Source organism: Notolepis coatsorum, assembly GCF_963971535.1.
Source record: "Notolepis coatsorum genome assembly, chromosome: 5".
In the NCBI taxonomy this organism is placed as follows: Eukaryota; Metazoa; Chordata; class Actinopteri; order Aulopiformes; family Paralepididae; genus Notolepis; species Notolepis coatsorum.
The window spans coordinates 107,477,916-107,494,322 of NC_140169.1; the positions used below are offsets into that span (position 1 = coordinate 107,477,916).

A 16,407-nucleotide genomic window follows, 5' to 3' on the forward strand; every position below is an offset into this window, starting at 1 on the left:
GCACTCCTCAGCCAAAGCTCATTTAACCCACATGTATATTTATTACTATTATGTTTGACTATTAAACCTATTTTGATCAGAAGATCTGTCTACGATATAATCCGGTTTCCACCAAACAGGACAGAGAAAAGTGTCTATAATGTATGGAAGGAATGAGTCCAGTAGATAGAATAGAATGGGGAGCTGGTAATATATTTACAGATATAATCACTCAGACAAATTCACTACAGGGCGTGTTTTTCTTAGTATATGACAGTCAACATATTTTGCAACTAATACTGCACAGTGACTTTTCTCCCAACATAAATAGAACAGTTTCTGGGGATCAGGGAGATGGATAAACTCAGGATAGGTATTATTTATTTTTTCAAAGAAACCCTCTCTCAAATCCTTATATTTCTCACAGTACAGTAAGAAGTGATTGTGTCTCAACATCTCCCTGATGACAAAGTGAACACAGCCCCTCCGTCTGGGTACTAGCCAGTTATGCCTGTTAATGGCCTGTTTCTATGGCCAGGCTGTGTCTACTCACACAGAGAAAGGCTGAGTCCTTCAACAAAATGATCATGTCAAAACGCACGTTTTATGTTTTTTTTTATAGATCAAACTAAAATAAATGAATACATAATAATGATAATAATAAATAAAAGGGTTGACTCCAACTGCAAATTGGCCGTATAATACAGTACAAATTAAAATATACATAAATAAAACAAGATTTAACATGAAGTCACCCCTCTCTCTCTCTTCCATCACTTTGCCACGAAAGAGTCTGCATGACACCCAGTGGTAAGAGGACAAATGAAAGCTTCTGAGGAGATCCAAAGGGAGAGGACAGGACACTGGCGTCACATCCTGTAAGACATGGGGCTATATACACATGCGCAGTTGGAATAAATTGGAGCGTTACATATCATTGCGCATGTGTCGTACCTCTATTATCCCATCGTTTATTGACATCAGCCTCCAATCCATTAGCCTTGAACCGAGATAGCAGCAGGCTCCATTTTGTGTGTGTGCTCGTCCGCTGTGTGTTTTAGTCAAAACGAACAAGGTAACTCCTCCAGAAAGGGAAGACAGAAAGGTACGTTAACAGCGAAGCATGTGTAGAATTGAAGGTTAAGTGTCTCCGCTGCAAATAATATCGGTCGTTGAAATGCGTTGCTGCTCTGACCACGTTTAACCTTATATAGCTAACGTAGCGTTAGCTTGGCTAGCTAACTAGGCTCGCTTGCTAAATAATTCGGCACAAGGCCTCGCGAATGCTATGGAATCAAATAATAGCCAGCTTGCTTTTAGCTAGCCAACAAACGCCACCGTGACCGTTTCACACAAGCACACTTGAGTATTTATTTATTATTTTCATTGGGGATGTTTATTTGATTTGATGTATGCTTTCAGATCTATCGCAAGACGAGATGAGTGGGTGTCGCATTTTCATTGGTCGGCTGAACCCCTCGGCCAGGGAGAAGGACGTGGAGAGATTCTTCAAAGGCTATGGCCGCATCCGAGACATCGACCTGAAGAGGGGCTTTGGGTTTGTGGTAAGTAAAAAAAAATAATAATAAGAATTAATAGTAAGAATTTATATGATGGAAAATTAGAATTTTGTCCATGAATTTTAAACTATATTTGTCCATGAATGGTAAACTAGGTCTGAATGAAAAACTTTATTTAACAGATTGCAGAATGGGTACAATACAGTACGGCTCAATACACACAATTGTTAAGGGGATGCAGACCAGAGAAAGACGTTTGTCTTGTTTACATCAGGGTCCCCCATTTTCAATTCATAGTGATTCATAGTCTATTTTTCATCCACAGGAGTTTGACGATCCAAGGGATGCAGAAGATGCAGTGTACGAACTAGATGGCAAAGAACTCTGCAATGAGAGGTGGGCTTCACTCACGTCTAAGTTCAGAACATCATGAAAACAAGATCAAGATCAAAACTACTATTGTGCCAGATGCCGCATTTTTTTATTTAACCTTGTGTTGTAAATGCAGCACACCCTTCCTTCAGTGGTGTGCTCGGATCATACACTGGATCAGTAGGTCTACCTGGCCCTAGCCCTATTTTCTGAAAATCCGCAGGAAATAAGTTAAAAATCCTAAGTAAATGGAAGATTGCTCCACATCTACAAGGTCCATTAGCATGTTCTTGCTAATTCTTATTTAGGGACACCTAATGGATCTCAGGGAATTTATTCCCAGTGTCAGAAATATTGTGTCTGTTACTAGGCTTGAGTAAATTGTGATGAAACAAAGGAGAATATAAATTATGATTTTTCTTTGCATCTTTGACAGTGAATAACACTATGCAAAAAATTACCAGACATAGAAAAACTGCCACTGAGCTCATTCAGGACCTTATTGAGATCACATGTAAAATCTAAGCAAAATGATTAAACGGAAGGTTTTGTAGATACAGTACTGAATTCTGCCATCCGGACACATGCAAACAGAATTTGTAAAAACCTTATCGCCAGCCATATAAGTCATTAGGATACTGCGCTGCTCTGAATTTAGGGCTTAGTGTGAAATTTCTTCCGACGTTAACACCAAAGCAGCTTGGACATTGCTGCGTGTTGTGTGTAATACGCTGTAGCGTCCCCAGTCGTGTTTGCTTTGCCCCAAACGTTCTCCCGAACACGGAATTTCAGTCCAGATTAGGGCAAATTCTGCAATACTCCACGTTTACAGTTGATTAAATTTCTATTGGTCAATTCCGCGATTCCGTGAACGCGAATTTCATATGGCTCTAGTATATTGCTGTGCATTGTTATGTCCTTGAAGCAAGACTAATAAAATCGGTAATGTCTCTGTGCGACTTGGCACTATATGATTATTGCTGTTGCCATGCACTTTTAACTCATTCACGGCCAATCACGTAATATTACGTGTTTGCTCGCCAACCGTTGGGCGCCAAACATGTAATATTACGTTTTTAGATCCTTTGATCTTTTCCCTCTGATCCCCGTTCTAAATCATCATCCGGGTCATTCTAGCCGTCCCTGGGTCATTTGTATAAATTGGAATTGCAATGCCGATCGAATATCTGAACTGGAATTGCATTGGTGTGGATACACGGTTACCTTTTTTTCTTTCTTTGGTAGGGGCTCCTGCTTGAACGGAGATTCACATTGATCGCCTCGAAATTCCCTTGCCTAAGTGTATTTTACCATCGAAACGTGTATAGACATATACACTGGTAATCGTGATGGCGATGTGATCACTTGGAATTAGCGGAAACGACTATTTTAAGCTGGCCATCTAGCGGTAGAGATGAGCGGTAAGTAAGCGTGGCCGTGAAAGAGTTGAGATGCGTTCTAAAAAAATTATTTCCCTAAACAATTACTTGAGCACTAAAGTAATTCATGCGAGTACTCGTGCTCATCCCTAATATCCGAGGTCTGCCGATATGTCGTGTATGCAGTACAACTGTACCGTGCATCAGTTTCCTGTTCCTCTAACCTCCAGGGTGACCATTGAGCACGCCCGTGTCCGTCTGCGTGGTGGGCGCGGCGGTGGTGGTGGCGGCGGCGGCAGAGGTGGTGGTGGTGGTGGAGGAGGTGGTGGTGGTGGTGGAGGCGGCGGCGGTGGAGGAGGCCGTTTCCCTGACCGATATGGCCGTGGTTCCCAGGATGGGCGGAGGTAATTGCAGAGTATTAAATATAAAGTGTTGATTTTATTTTGTACACATTATCGCACAAATCCCCAAACTGTAAACAGTAACTGTAAAAAGCGAATGAGTTAGAATTTCTCCTCGGGATAAGGGATGATAAACTAAGTTATATCACCCAGCTGTCTGTGTTCTCTTATCTTCTAATTTCATGTCTCATTTCATTATCTTGTGCTCCAGTCGCAATCCTCCCCCCATGCGCACGGAGAACCGTCTGATTGTGGAGAACCTCTCCTCTCGCGTCAGCTGGCAGGTGAGCATCATTCCTGTAACATACAACCAGCCTCTCAAAACACCAGTTCTAGAGTTACATTCTTCTTCAGCTGTCTGCTCAGTCCAATAGACTTGCCATTTAACGCACAACTATAATAATTCTATATTTGTTGGACTTTTAATTGTAACAATGGGTTAAGAGCTAATAAGTATAAAAAATAAACTTGTGTTCAGGCCCAATTTGTTATTTCAAAACTGTAACTTTCAGTGCTCTATTGGCTCTGCATTTTAAAGTAATGCGGTTAATGACTTGAGAGAGAGCAATAACATCAACAAAATTAATTTTGTTCCTGTTTTTTAATTTTAACCAATTCTTCACCCCTTTATTTGCCAGCCCTGACTGTTGTGTCGTATGGAAGAGCTCGCTTTTGGTGGAGTTAACCCCTTCTGGGTCCTTCTCTTTGGTTTGAGCCTGTGGTGCCAGCCAGAGTGTGTACCTCTCCTAGTTGACGTCTGCTGGTCATGTGAGCACTCGCTCTTCTCTAGAAGCGCTGGTGGTCCCTTCGTTCGTTTGCACGCGCTGCCCCCCTCCCAGTGCTGTGGTGGGGGGGGGGTGCCAGGTGTGTGCAGGTCGTGGCCGAGAGAGAGGGAACAAACGCAAACAGAGTGGCAGAGAGAGAGGAGAGGAAAAGAGTCGGTGGTGGCGTATTGATCGATGATGGTTCGTTAATTTGAGAGGCTTCGATCGATCGATATCTCGCCCCCTTCCCCCCTGTGGTGTCCCGCACATCGCGAGAGAGAGAGAGAGTGAGTTCCTCCAAGGTGGCCGAGGATATAATCTGCTGTTATCCAGATGTTATGGTGGGCTGGGAGAGTTCGCTGCCCACCCCAAAGGGTACGCTCTCAGGTAGTAGTTTACACTCTTCCACCCTGTTCACTCTCTTTACTGAAAAAGGGGGTCGCCAAGACTTGGGCGGTCCAGGCACAGAGCCCTGTGCCCTCCTAGCCAGAGATAACGGGGCTCTATAGTGTCATATGCTGCCCGCACGGCTCCTCTGTACCACATGCAGAACCTATTCTACTCTGTAGTTGTAATAAGAAAAGGTGGGTCCATTAATCTACAAATTTACCCCAAAGTCCCAAAATATTTAGCTTATTTCTGCATTTAACTGATTGACACGGCTCGTCTTTGACTTGGTGTTGTATATATATATTGTGTATCCAAATTGGTACACACTCATGAGCAAAGACACACACACACACACGTGATTCAGGGTTACATTGTGTAGGTAAATTGGCACACTAATTTTAATTGAAGTCATAAAAACTTCCATTCAACCTCCTTGTGTTGAAGGGACTTTTTAATTAAACAGGCTCTTGGGAGATTCTCGGACCCCTCTTCTTCCTTATCTGCAGTAGTCTCTTTAGTGCTCCCAGTAAATCTTAACTATCTTTTTTGTAAATACAGTATATTATGTTTCATGTTATTAATGGCTCAATATTGTTTGTGCGTGTGCTCTGAGCGCTGCCCTAACTTACGTTTTGCTCACAATGCGCAGGACCTGAAAGATTTCATGAGACAAGCTGGAGAGGTGACATTTGCGGATGCCCATCGACCCAAGCTCAACGAAGGGTAAGACCTAGAGATGCAGACACTGTGCCGTAGCTCTTCTTTGTATTATGTTATTTGTAGGGATGCTCGATATTGGCTTTTTTACCTATACCGATATTGTCCAACTCTTAATTTCTGATACCGATATCAACCGATACCGATATATGCAGGGTTTCTCCCCCCAAAAAACTGAATAATTTCAGGTAATTAACATTACATATGTCTTGGAATTAACATAACATTATGCATACTTTTGACAATAAATAAAATCAGAATTTGTTCTTACTTGCTTGCCTGGGTAAATAAAGGTTATAGAAATGTAAAGAAAATAAAATAAAATAAATTGGAAACCGATACAGATATTTCCCGATATCACATTTTAATGCCGATATCGGCCGATAATATTGGTAGGCCGATAATATCGGACATCCCTAGTTATTTGAGATGTTTTTTTAGGGCATGTCTGCTTTACGTTAATGCCCTGGCAGGAAATCGGGGGCAGAGGGGAGACGAGCGAGAGGTTTCAGGCCCCGATTCCAACCTAGGATGTTTTTGATGATATGGTATACGTCTAAAGGCCTCTACATGCTACAGCAACTTCAAAGCAACTGCACCACAACATCGACAAAGCAACGGTGTTGTAGACACTCTGCCTTTATGCTTCTGCAACATCGACGCGCAAAGTTAGTTTAACTAAAGTTAGTTTAGGTTCGTGTTAACGTTAGATAATGTACAAAATAAACGTATTTCCGGTGCTTTTAGACGTCGCTCTTTTATTTTGAAATCCCCCGACCGGAAGTGTTATAGTGTCTGTTGCTAGCAGCTTAACTTCTGTCGCCCGTTTCTGTGCTTTTCGAGCTAACGTTACCGTAACATCATTAGTTTCCAATGGAGAGGCGAGAAAGACCTCGGCTCATGCAGCTCAAACTACCTGTTGGAATAAATTAATTGATTGATGTTTAACTTGTCCCTGTGTGTGTCCAGTCATTTCGACTAGCAAACGTGTATTTAACGTTACCTCAGGATACCATTGTATTTAGTTGGTTAGCTATGTAGCTAATGTGGATAGCATTTTGTATAGCATCAATGCTAGCTGGCTGGCTACAGCTTTATTTACTAAATTATGGAGGCTTTTTAATCGTCAAGGTAAGAGAGGATTTGTCATGATCAACTGAAGGCGTATGCTATGGAACATTTTGAGTGGGTCGCGGATGTGTGTGTAAAAAAAAAAAAAAAAATTAGCTTTTTTTTCTTTTTTTTAATTTTTCTTTTGCACTACCTATCTTTGTGAAAGTGGCTTCTCAGCTCTGGTCCAGCTGAAGACAAAGCGGAGGAACAGATTGGACATTGAGCATGACCTCAGAGTTGCTTTGTCCATCACCCCAGACTTTGAGACTCTTGTCAGGAGCAAACAACTTCCCCAGTTATCCCATTAGTTCCCTGGGATGTTAAGCTAAGAAGGATATATTATTTATTATTATTATTATTATTATTATTATTATTTTATTTCACTGTTTTTAGCCTTTAGTTGCACTTTTGTTGCAACCCCAGTTATCCCATTAGTTCCCCCAAACTTACTGTAGGTCTGTTATGTTAACACTTTGGTTGCCTAAGGTTAAATTAATGATATACCATAGATTGCCAGCGCTATTTGTCTATGGAGAAAGTCCCCTTCTTTGCAGGGCTATAACTTTTTAAATTCTATTGCTACATTGCCATTATTAGGGCCCATTCAAAGTCCTATATGTATTGTTCATTGTGTAGCAACGTTAAACTTTTTCATTCACATATTCATAGTAAAGTATGGTCTAATGTATAAGTATGTTTTCATCTCTTTCTGCAGCTTTCTCCAGAACGTGATATATAGCCCCAAATGCATTATATTGATGATGAAATACAGTTTGATGGCAATCGGGGCGATATAAAAAATTCCAACTAGACGTACTTCTAGAAGTTACTACACGTCATCTGATGTTGACCGGATGGGCGAGGGGGCGTTTATAATTCCGTGGGCAGCGTTATACCAATCATCTAATGTGGGTCAAATGTTCATCATAGCAGTTAGTGTCGAACACGGTAATATTACACGCTAAAACTCACCCCAGTCTCCGCGGGCCGTTGGGCGATCAGCGTGGGGTAGACAGTTTTCCATTATGGGATGTTGAAATAGTCGGTCCATTTCCAGGTTGTATTATAATATATACGTCCAAATCATGTTGTTTTTTCGAGTTATTTGCAGCGATCGATGTTCACTGTGTGAAGACGGAGTCTCTCTAACATTAGCGAGTGCCCGGACCCCATATGGAGTGAGTCCTACCGGGTTAAAGGTTGACATCCGGTTTCGATCTGCCGATCGGCCACCAGATGGCGGTCTTGAACCGCTAGAGGATTGAGAGGAGATCACACTTGTGTCTCAGGCCAGCGGAGGGACATTATGGATCAGATCGCAGATTTTTGAAATATTGATATAAAGACGACGTAAAGCGTCCCCCGGCAACTTTAGCATCGCCAGCAAAGACGTCTAAAGACGCCCCCTTTAGCAGCTAAGAAGTCTGCTAAGAAGCATAATTATTATTTATTATTATTATTTGATTTCATTGGGTTTTTAGCCCTGGTCGCACTTTTGTTGCAACCCCAGTTATCCCATTAGTTCCCCCAAATTTAGGTCTGTTATGTTAAGCTAAGAAATCTGCTAATAAGCATATATTATTTATTATTTATTTCATTGTGTTTTTAGCAATAGTTGCACTTTTGTTGCACTTTTTTGTTTACTTCATGTTTTGAAAGATTGCGTATTACTGCAAATTTGATTTTTTTTTTACATAAATCAGTGGTTCAAAATTTTGGGTCGCGACTTAATGACTAAGGAAAATGTTGGGTCCCGAGGCTAGACCAGTTGAGAACCACTGCTCTAAAACAACCGCGTTGAAATCGCGCCCATGTTGTGTTGCAGTTGCTTTGAAGTTGCTGTAGCATGTAGAGGCCTTTAGACTCTTAGTGAGCCACCAGGACACGGCCCCATATTGTTGCATCTGTCAACACTATTTGGCTTTTAAATATCTCTGTTCTACTCGTGTGGATATATAGTTTTGACTGATTATAAGACCTAGTTGAATAACATGAGTGTGCTACCCTAATCGATACATTTTTTTTACAAACAATATGGAACGTAATACGACAAGCGGAATATTAATTGAAGATATTAGCGATAACTTGCCTGTTTTTACAGTTTGAGTAATTATAGGAAGAGGAGGGAGTCGAAGGAAACAGAGAATAAGAAGTGAACTGACTAAACAATATCTGCTTTCAGAAATTAGTTATTGCAATGCAACTGGAAGAGTATATGTGATGAATCGGATGTTAACGAAGCTTATGGGATATTTCTAGACAAATTTAAAGTCTTGTAATGACAAGTTTGCAGAAAATCTGGATGTCAAAAGGTATACAAAATGCATGCAAAAAAATTATACTTTATATAGGACATTTATTAAAGACAAAACATTGCGGGCAGGTGGTGTAGCGGATATTGTGCTCGTCACCAATGCAAGAGGCTGTGGTCTCGACTCCCGGAGGCCTATTGCTTAATAACAGCGGAGCAGTGCTGCCGTTGCTTCCGCGTTTTCCCTGATTGGCTGCGACACGCCCTGCGGCAGGCGCGGCAACCGCAGAGCAGAGTGGCAGAGCTTGCGGCATTATGTAACCGCCCTAATCCGCCATGATTTTCATTCGAAGCTCAGCTCACCTGGCAGCACAGCGGTCCTGCGGTCCGTTGTTGACGAGTTCGAATCCCATCAAATTTTTTTTTTTAACGTGTATTCTTTCGCCGGTTAAGGTTAGGCATGGTTAAGGTTAGGCATTGTTTCGGAGTTGGTTAAGGTTAGAACGGTTAAGTTTAGGCGCTGTTAAGGAGCTGGTTAAGGTTAGCGTTTGTCTTAGAGAATGGCAATAGACAGCCTATTTCCGCACTGCCGCTCTCCCGCTTTGCAGCGGTCACATGGTCAAATTGTCACATTCTTGCATTCTTGCACTCCTCCGCTGTTAGAAAGCAACACGCCTCCCGGAGAGTCGGCATTGCCTTGGCTCGGGCTGATCGCTATACTAACTCGTTTGGCTGAGTTAGGGGGAGGGGAGCCGTGGGTGGGTCCTGGGCGTTGTGGACGGCGACCCCTACAGTTCGGTCGGGGCGCCTGCTCAGCGAAGGTAGGATCTGGTGAGAGGTAGTGCGGCCTCCCACACGTTACACTCTCCCAGTGAGAATCTGCACGGCCAGGCTGGCTGCCGGCTGGCTGCACATGCGTCGGAGGAAAGCATGTGACAGTCTCCGGCCTCTCGGACCAACAGTAGGGGAAAGTGTGCAACAACCAGGAAGGGGGTTGGGAATTGGCATAACAACTAACAGTGGGATGGGAGAAAAAATCGGAAAAAAGGAGGGGGGAAAAGATTTAAAAAAAAAAATAAAAAAGACAAGACAAAAGAAGCTGAGTTAAAAAATATATAATAATAATACAAAAACAAACTAGTATTATGAGGAAATGCAAGAAGGATTATTATGCCAAATTATTAGATCAAAATAATGTTAAAGGAATATGGGACATATTAAATACTATTAGAAATAAACAAACTAACCTAACTTACCCTGATTTTTTTTTTTACAGAACAGGACAGAAAAAAAATACTTAATATTAAAAATATAAAAAAAGAAAATAGGTAGTGGATGGGTTTAACAACTTTTTTGTTGATGTGGGACCAAAATTAGCCAATGAAATGGTCAATACTGGGAAGAGTTTTGCGGTGGAAGATTGTGGAGAAAGAAACTCTGCTTAGTGCTTCAATATCTTTGGGATCTGTAGAGAAAGAGGACATTATTGATATGGTAAACAAACGCATGAATAAAACCTCCACAGATGGGGATGACATTGATGTCTCTGGTAAAAAATATTATTCAAGGAATTGTGGAGCCACTATATCATATTCAAGTTGTCATTCAAAAAATGAAAATGGCAAAGGTTATACCATTATTTAAAGCTGGAGATGAGTATTTATTTACCAATTATAGACCGGTATCCCTGCTGTCACAGTTCTCAAAGATACTCCGTATTGAAACTATATGTTGCAAGATTAGACATTTTCATTGAAAAACATAATCTCCTAATGGACAGCCAGTGTGGTTTTAGAACAGCTAGATCTACCTCCATGGCATTAATGGAGCTTGTAGAGGAAATAACGGGACGGTATAAAGAGAACAAAATATGTATTAGGAATATTCATTGACCTAAAAAAAAAATTTGCTTTTGATACAATAGATCATGAGATTTTACTGAAAAGGATGGACAGGTTTGTTGTCAGAGGGGTTGCTCTCGAGTGGCTGAAAAGCTATATTGGGCCTAAAAAAAATACGGTTGCCGACCGACCCTGCTGATTTAGGTGCGACCCAATTTATTTATTTTTCAATAAAGTTTCATAAAAATCTTAAACATGCTGGCAGAGTACATGCATCCATGTTGTTGTGAACATTTTTATTAAATAAAGAAATTCCCTAGTATCCATAGTCGCCGTGGGAAAGAAAAAAAAATTCCCTACCTTAACTGACAACCAACAGGAAACAAACAATATTTTCTTTTATGCCTTAGTACCAGGCAGCCATTTGTTCTGATGGGTCAGCATAAGTCACAATGCTTAAACATTACCTGTCGTGTTCCATAGGGGTCAGTATTGGGACTCAAATTGTTCATTTTATACATGCATGATATATGTGAAGTATCTGGGGGGTGACCTACAGCAGCTTTTAGAAGTGGCAAAGAAAGAAATGGACAAATTAAAAGGTTGGTCGACACATATCACTCAATTTGGGGGGAAAACAACTTCATGATATTTGGAAATTGTAAAATAAACACTGATCCTCAACTGGAAATTGATAATGTAAGAATTGAGAGACTATGTACAAACGGGTTTCTAGGGGGTTTAATAGACTACAAACTCTGCTGGAAACCCCATATATACAATATTTGTGTTCAAAGTTAGTGAGAAGTATTGGTATACTGGGCAAGACTAGATATATCCTGAATCAAATTCAAAACTGCACAAATTATGTTTCCGGCAATACATTTTTTTACCAAGCAACGTAAAAAAAATGCTCATGGCTAGAGTTTATAATTTTAGCTTATAGCTTATTATAATGTAAAATAGTATAAGGAAGGGACCTTGATACGTTTTAATTTTTAATTTTATTTGAATTTTTTTTTTACTTCCCCCTGTCTCTTCTCGAACACTTATTGATCTGTATGGAAATAGTCTTTGACTATTTACCTTTTTTTAGTTTTTTTAAACTTGTTTTATGTTTCTAATGTTCGAGACAAATACAAAATCAATGGGAGAATGTAAGGCGAGACGCTCATATGATGAAATGTGATTGTGAAAAGCTCTCATTGTTGTCTCTCTCTGCAGGGTGGTTGAGTTTGCCTCTTACAGTGATCTGAAAAATGCCCTTGAGAAACTGTCTGGAAAGGAAATCAATGGCAGGAAAATCAAGCTCATCGAGGCGGCCAAGAAACGGTGAGCTGTCTGCCTCTTGATCCACTGAGTTCCAAGTGATTTGTATTCTAGAAAATAAAGTCCTCCCCACTTGGAAGATTCTGCAAAGAAACAAGCCCTCGGATACTTAAAAAAAAAAAAAAAAAAAAAAAATTAAAGGAAAGAAACGCAAGGCTCTTCTTAAAGGTCACATGTACTAATTTTGGACAAGTTAATATAGGTCTCTGAGGAGTTTCTTTGGCTGTAAATACCACTCAACTTGTGCATTCTAGCATGTCTATTACTCCGTGACAGGCTTGTTCTGAACTTTGTCTAGCTTTAACTGTAAATGAGCCATGTTTTTACCATGCCGCGCTCTTAACTGCAGTAGGGATGGACGAGAGTAATTCTTTCCCAGATAAAGTACTCATGAATTACTAGAGTAGTGCTTGAGTAATTGTTAGGGGAAATCTATTTTTAAGAATGCATCTTAACCTCTTTAGCCCGAGCGGTCTGTCGGCGGACAAAAAATGACATTACGCCATAAATCCATCTCTGTATGAATTAATGACATTTTTTTATGTAGCCAATAGTAAAGACCCTAACCCTGTCATAACAGCAGTCATAGTGTATATTTTCAGCAATATGTTTGTTTACGCGCGGCGCGACGGTCTAAACAACATTGCATGCGTGCACGAGGAAGGATAATAATTATGATCTAGCGTTGATTTCAGGAAGATCAGATAATCAGGCGAAAAATGACAACGCAGTTTTCGCGTCTTTTCCCTGGAATGACTCAGAAGCACCCAAACTATATTCATACACGGTATAAAACAGAAATGTACGGATGAAAAAATGTTTTTTGCACGTTGACCAGAAGCAAGTCACTGAGACTCAACGCATATTATTATTATTATTAGACCCATAGCTATACTATAAAATATAGGTTTAGCTCTACAAACTACAACTACGTTTACATGGGGTTAATGGACGGCAAGGAAGGGGTCACTTCCCGGAAGGGACGTGGCACTCAATGTGTTAAAGTGTTATTAGTGAAATATGAGTTTTGGAAATGTATTCAGAAACTAGCGAAAATCGACAGAAGGAAATGCGCCCCGCCATTTTGTTTGTAGTCATATGAGGAGAGGAGACCCAGGGCTTTTGAATGGCGTTGGAATTTTGAAAAACTACACTACCCAGCTCCTGTCAATCAAATAACTTGTGGATTAACTTTTATTTATCGGGATTATCTACCACAAAACTGAACGTTATTGGCATAAATTAGAATGCTGTTAGCTTCACTATTCTGTGAACGTCTAGCAAAAAACGGCATTGCAATCTGATGAATGGCGGAGGAATCTACATAATAAAAAAGTAACTGTACTTACAGTAGATTTCATTCACTGTTGTTGCTGCACGCCTGGTGATACTAAATCCAGATTGAACTCTGCCATTGGCAAGACGAGATTTGGCCCGATCCATACATGTGCGACTTGGCTATAATGTCATTTATAGGCCTGATATTCTATAATAATAATATTTCAAATTGCATGTGTCCGGGTGGCAGAATTCAATACTGTGTATATTTGTATTCTTTTTATTTTGACACCGTGATGTGTTTACGCCAAGGGCAAATTACAAAAAAAGAAATGTAATGCTTTAAAACTTGGTAATTTTAGTGTTTTGTTTGTATTGATATAAGCTAACCCTTTGGATATTTCTCTTTTCTGTCTCAGATCAAGGAGTCGCTCCCGTTCTGAAAGCTCCTCTAGGTCACGCTCCCGTTCTCGTGGCCGCTCCCCGTCCCGCTCCCCCAGGCATTCCCGCTCCCGCAGCCCAAAGGCCTACAATCGCTCCCGGTCCCGCTCTCGCTCCCCCAGTGGCTCCCCTACCTCCCGGTCCTCTCCTCCGGCCCAGAGAGCCAAGGATCCCGCCAAACGCACTTCCAAGACCGGCAAGTCTGACACACCGCCCTCCCCTCCACCCGCTCAGCGAACAGCTGCCTCCCGTTCTCGCTCTCGCTCCCCCCGCTCCCGCTCTCCATCCACAGACAGCCGCCATTGAGAGCCCGCCATGCCATGAACGGAGACACACACATACACACATACACACACACACTGATTATGGTATTCTCATGACATCACATTTTCTGCCAATATTGCAAATTGTCACATCTTGATCATTGGCAGTGGTTCTTGTTTGACTGCTAACACCTGTGGTTGCTTAGACGCCAGTTGTTTGACAACCAAAATGGCAGAATGATGATTATGATGATTTGGAATATTATGAATTCACTCAGGCATGTGAAGACACCCATCCAGTAACATAGAAGCGTGCGCACACCTTTCACAGTTTAACACATGAAACATTCACTGCTCTACTTAAGAAAAAGCGCCAGACGAGGAGCCACATTCCTCCATAGCACCGGACTGCGTATAGATGATCAAAATAATGTCCCGATTCTCCCTTTTTGAAACCTTTTCTTGATTTTTCCTGCTAGTCTTTTGTCCCATATGTTCAGGGTGAGTTGAGGGTGGAAACATTTTAGAACATTCTGAGTCAGTGGTGTCTAACTCAATTGAAAAATACAGACAAGTTTGCAGGCCAGACGCAGACTAGTGCCTAAAGGAGGTTACAAGCTTGATTTAGTCATTTGGTTTATTCAATTTGGTGCCTCAGTGAATACAACGGAAGCTATTGGTTTCATTAAAAGGTGGGTAAGGAGGCGTCATTTATTGATATTGGCTTACTATAAATTAAATTGTTTACAGATTTAAATAACATGTTAGGTTTCAATTCATTATTCACACAGGAGCTTGTAAGATAAACTGGTACAAATAAAAACATAAGTGACAACTGAAGGCTAAATACTGGCTCCTCCACCCATGCTGGGTTAGGCTAATGCATGATGCAGTTAACTCTGTGCGTTTGCTTGATAAGTTGAGATTTGAATTGCTGCGCAGTGAGATGGAGGTGTGTATCGCAGGCCAGGGGAGGCAGCAGGCCAAAATGAATTCATAAGCGAATTCAGCCTAGGGGCTCAGCTGAAAATGCCAGGTAGGTCGTATTTGGCCTGCGGGCCTTGAGTTTGACACTTTTTAAATGTTTGACACGTTTTGTGCTCCAAGGTCATATGTGAATTTCCATCAGACTGGGTTGGCAGCTTCAGTAGGGTGAACTATCGAGTCTGACTGTGCACGGTTATCGTACTTTTTTTTTTTTTGGTTAAAGAAAACAAACACAAACATACAGGAGCTCTTTTTGGTGGTCGAAGCGATTCTAAGTTTAATATTTTAAGTTAACAGTTTTGAGGTTGTGTTAATGATGTGATTGTTAAGCCTTGGTATCTTTGGGGCAATGAGGGGATGAAATTACCCTCTTCAATTCTGAGACTTTGAAATGTTGTACATGCTGTTTTTTTGTTTTTTGTTTTTTATGCTTTGTAGTGAATTGTTTTTATTTGCGGGGGTAGGGTGTAAAGCAGTGTACACATGTTCTTTTTACAGTGTATAATTGTGAATTCTAAGAACTGTGCGCAGTGGTACTGTTGTATCAAAATGAGTATGAATATAACCTCAGACTTTGAGAGTTTGGAAAATAAAATGTTTTGTATTCCTTTTTTGTATGATTTTATTGTTTGTGGTGGATATGAGGGTACTTTTGTATATGGTATAGAAAATAAATAAAGTCCTATTGATAAACCATTTCAGTACAACATGTAGCATAGTTGCAGCAGTAAAGGTTTCCTATTTTACAATATTAAAGGGGCACTTCGCCAAACAGATTTACTTTGCTCTATCAGTTTTGCACACAATAATTTAGTTTGACAGTTAAGAGTAAATTGGTTTGAATATGGCTACCAGTTGTCATCAGGGACATTGAATCCTTGTGTTAATAACATCACCATGAAATGAAGTGGATTAGAAAATAGCAATACTTTGTCGTAGGGACTGCTGCCTTATTCAATCTTTATTTAATCAAATGATCACTTCAGTGAGCTGTAATCAACTCACGATGACACACAGATCATTAAACATGTTTTTGGATCTGTGAGATGGCAAAATCAGCATTATTTTTGGTGTCCCTTTTTAACTAGGAATACACAACCGAATCAACCACAACACCGTCCAGAAACATGAAATACTTTTTCTTTTCTTAGTGTAGACTTAATTTAATCTTGACAACATTTTATATCTTGTTTAATTGACAGTCCTGATCCTTGCCACAAGTCAGTGGGAGAATGATGAAACGACTCGCAGAACACCATCTCTTGAATAGCATTGCTTTTCAACCTTTTTCATATTACGACACACTTTGGGACAATTATTACAGTTCCAAAAACATGAAAGTAAAAAAATGCATTTTGGTGAAGTTGATCGTTTTCTTTTTT

At 40.6% G+C, this 16,407-nt stretch overlaps 1 protein-coding gene across 1 annotated transcript; it reads left to right on the forward strand.

The window, feature by feature from the left end:
• The first annotated feature begins 929 nt into the window (after positions 1 to 929).
• Positions 930 to 15,635, forward strand: srsf5b (serine and arginine rich splicing factor 5b). Its single transcript, XM_084315021.1, has 8 exons — positions 930 to 1,084; positions 1,402 to 1,544; positions 1,825 to 1,895; positions 3,481 to 3,654; positions 3,863 to 3,935; positions 5,455 to 5,528; positions 11,952 to 12,059; positions 13,754 to 15,635. Exons 2-8 carry the CDS (start codon positions 1,419 to 1,421, stop codon positions 14,079 to 14,081), a joined length of 954 nt encoding a protein of 317 aa, XP_084171147.1. The 5' UTR covers positions 930 to 1,084; positions 1,402 to 1,418; the 3' UTR covers positions 14,082 to 15,635.
• The last annotated feature ends 772 nt before the right edge of the window (positions 15,636 to 16,407 follow it).

Bases quoted from the DNA above. Each gene is read 5' to 3' on its own strand.
- srsf5b (XM_084315021.1), top strand. From the start codon at position 1,419: ATGAGTGGGTGTCGCATTTTCATTGGTCGGCTGAACCCCTCGGCCAGG. The intron at 1,545-1,824 runs GTAAGTAAAAAA...TTTCATCCACAG, and splicing joins AGAGGGGCTTTGGGTTTGTG to GAGTTTGACGATCCAAGGGA. The intron at 1,896-3,480 runs GTGGGCTTCACT...TCTAACCTCCAG, and splicing joins AAAGAACTCTGCAATGAGAG to GGTGACCATTGAGCACGCCC.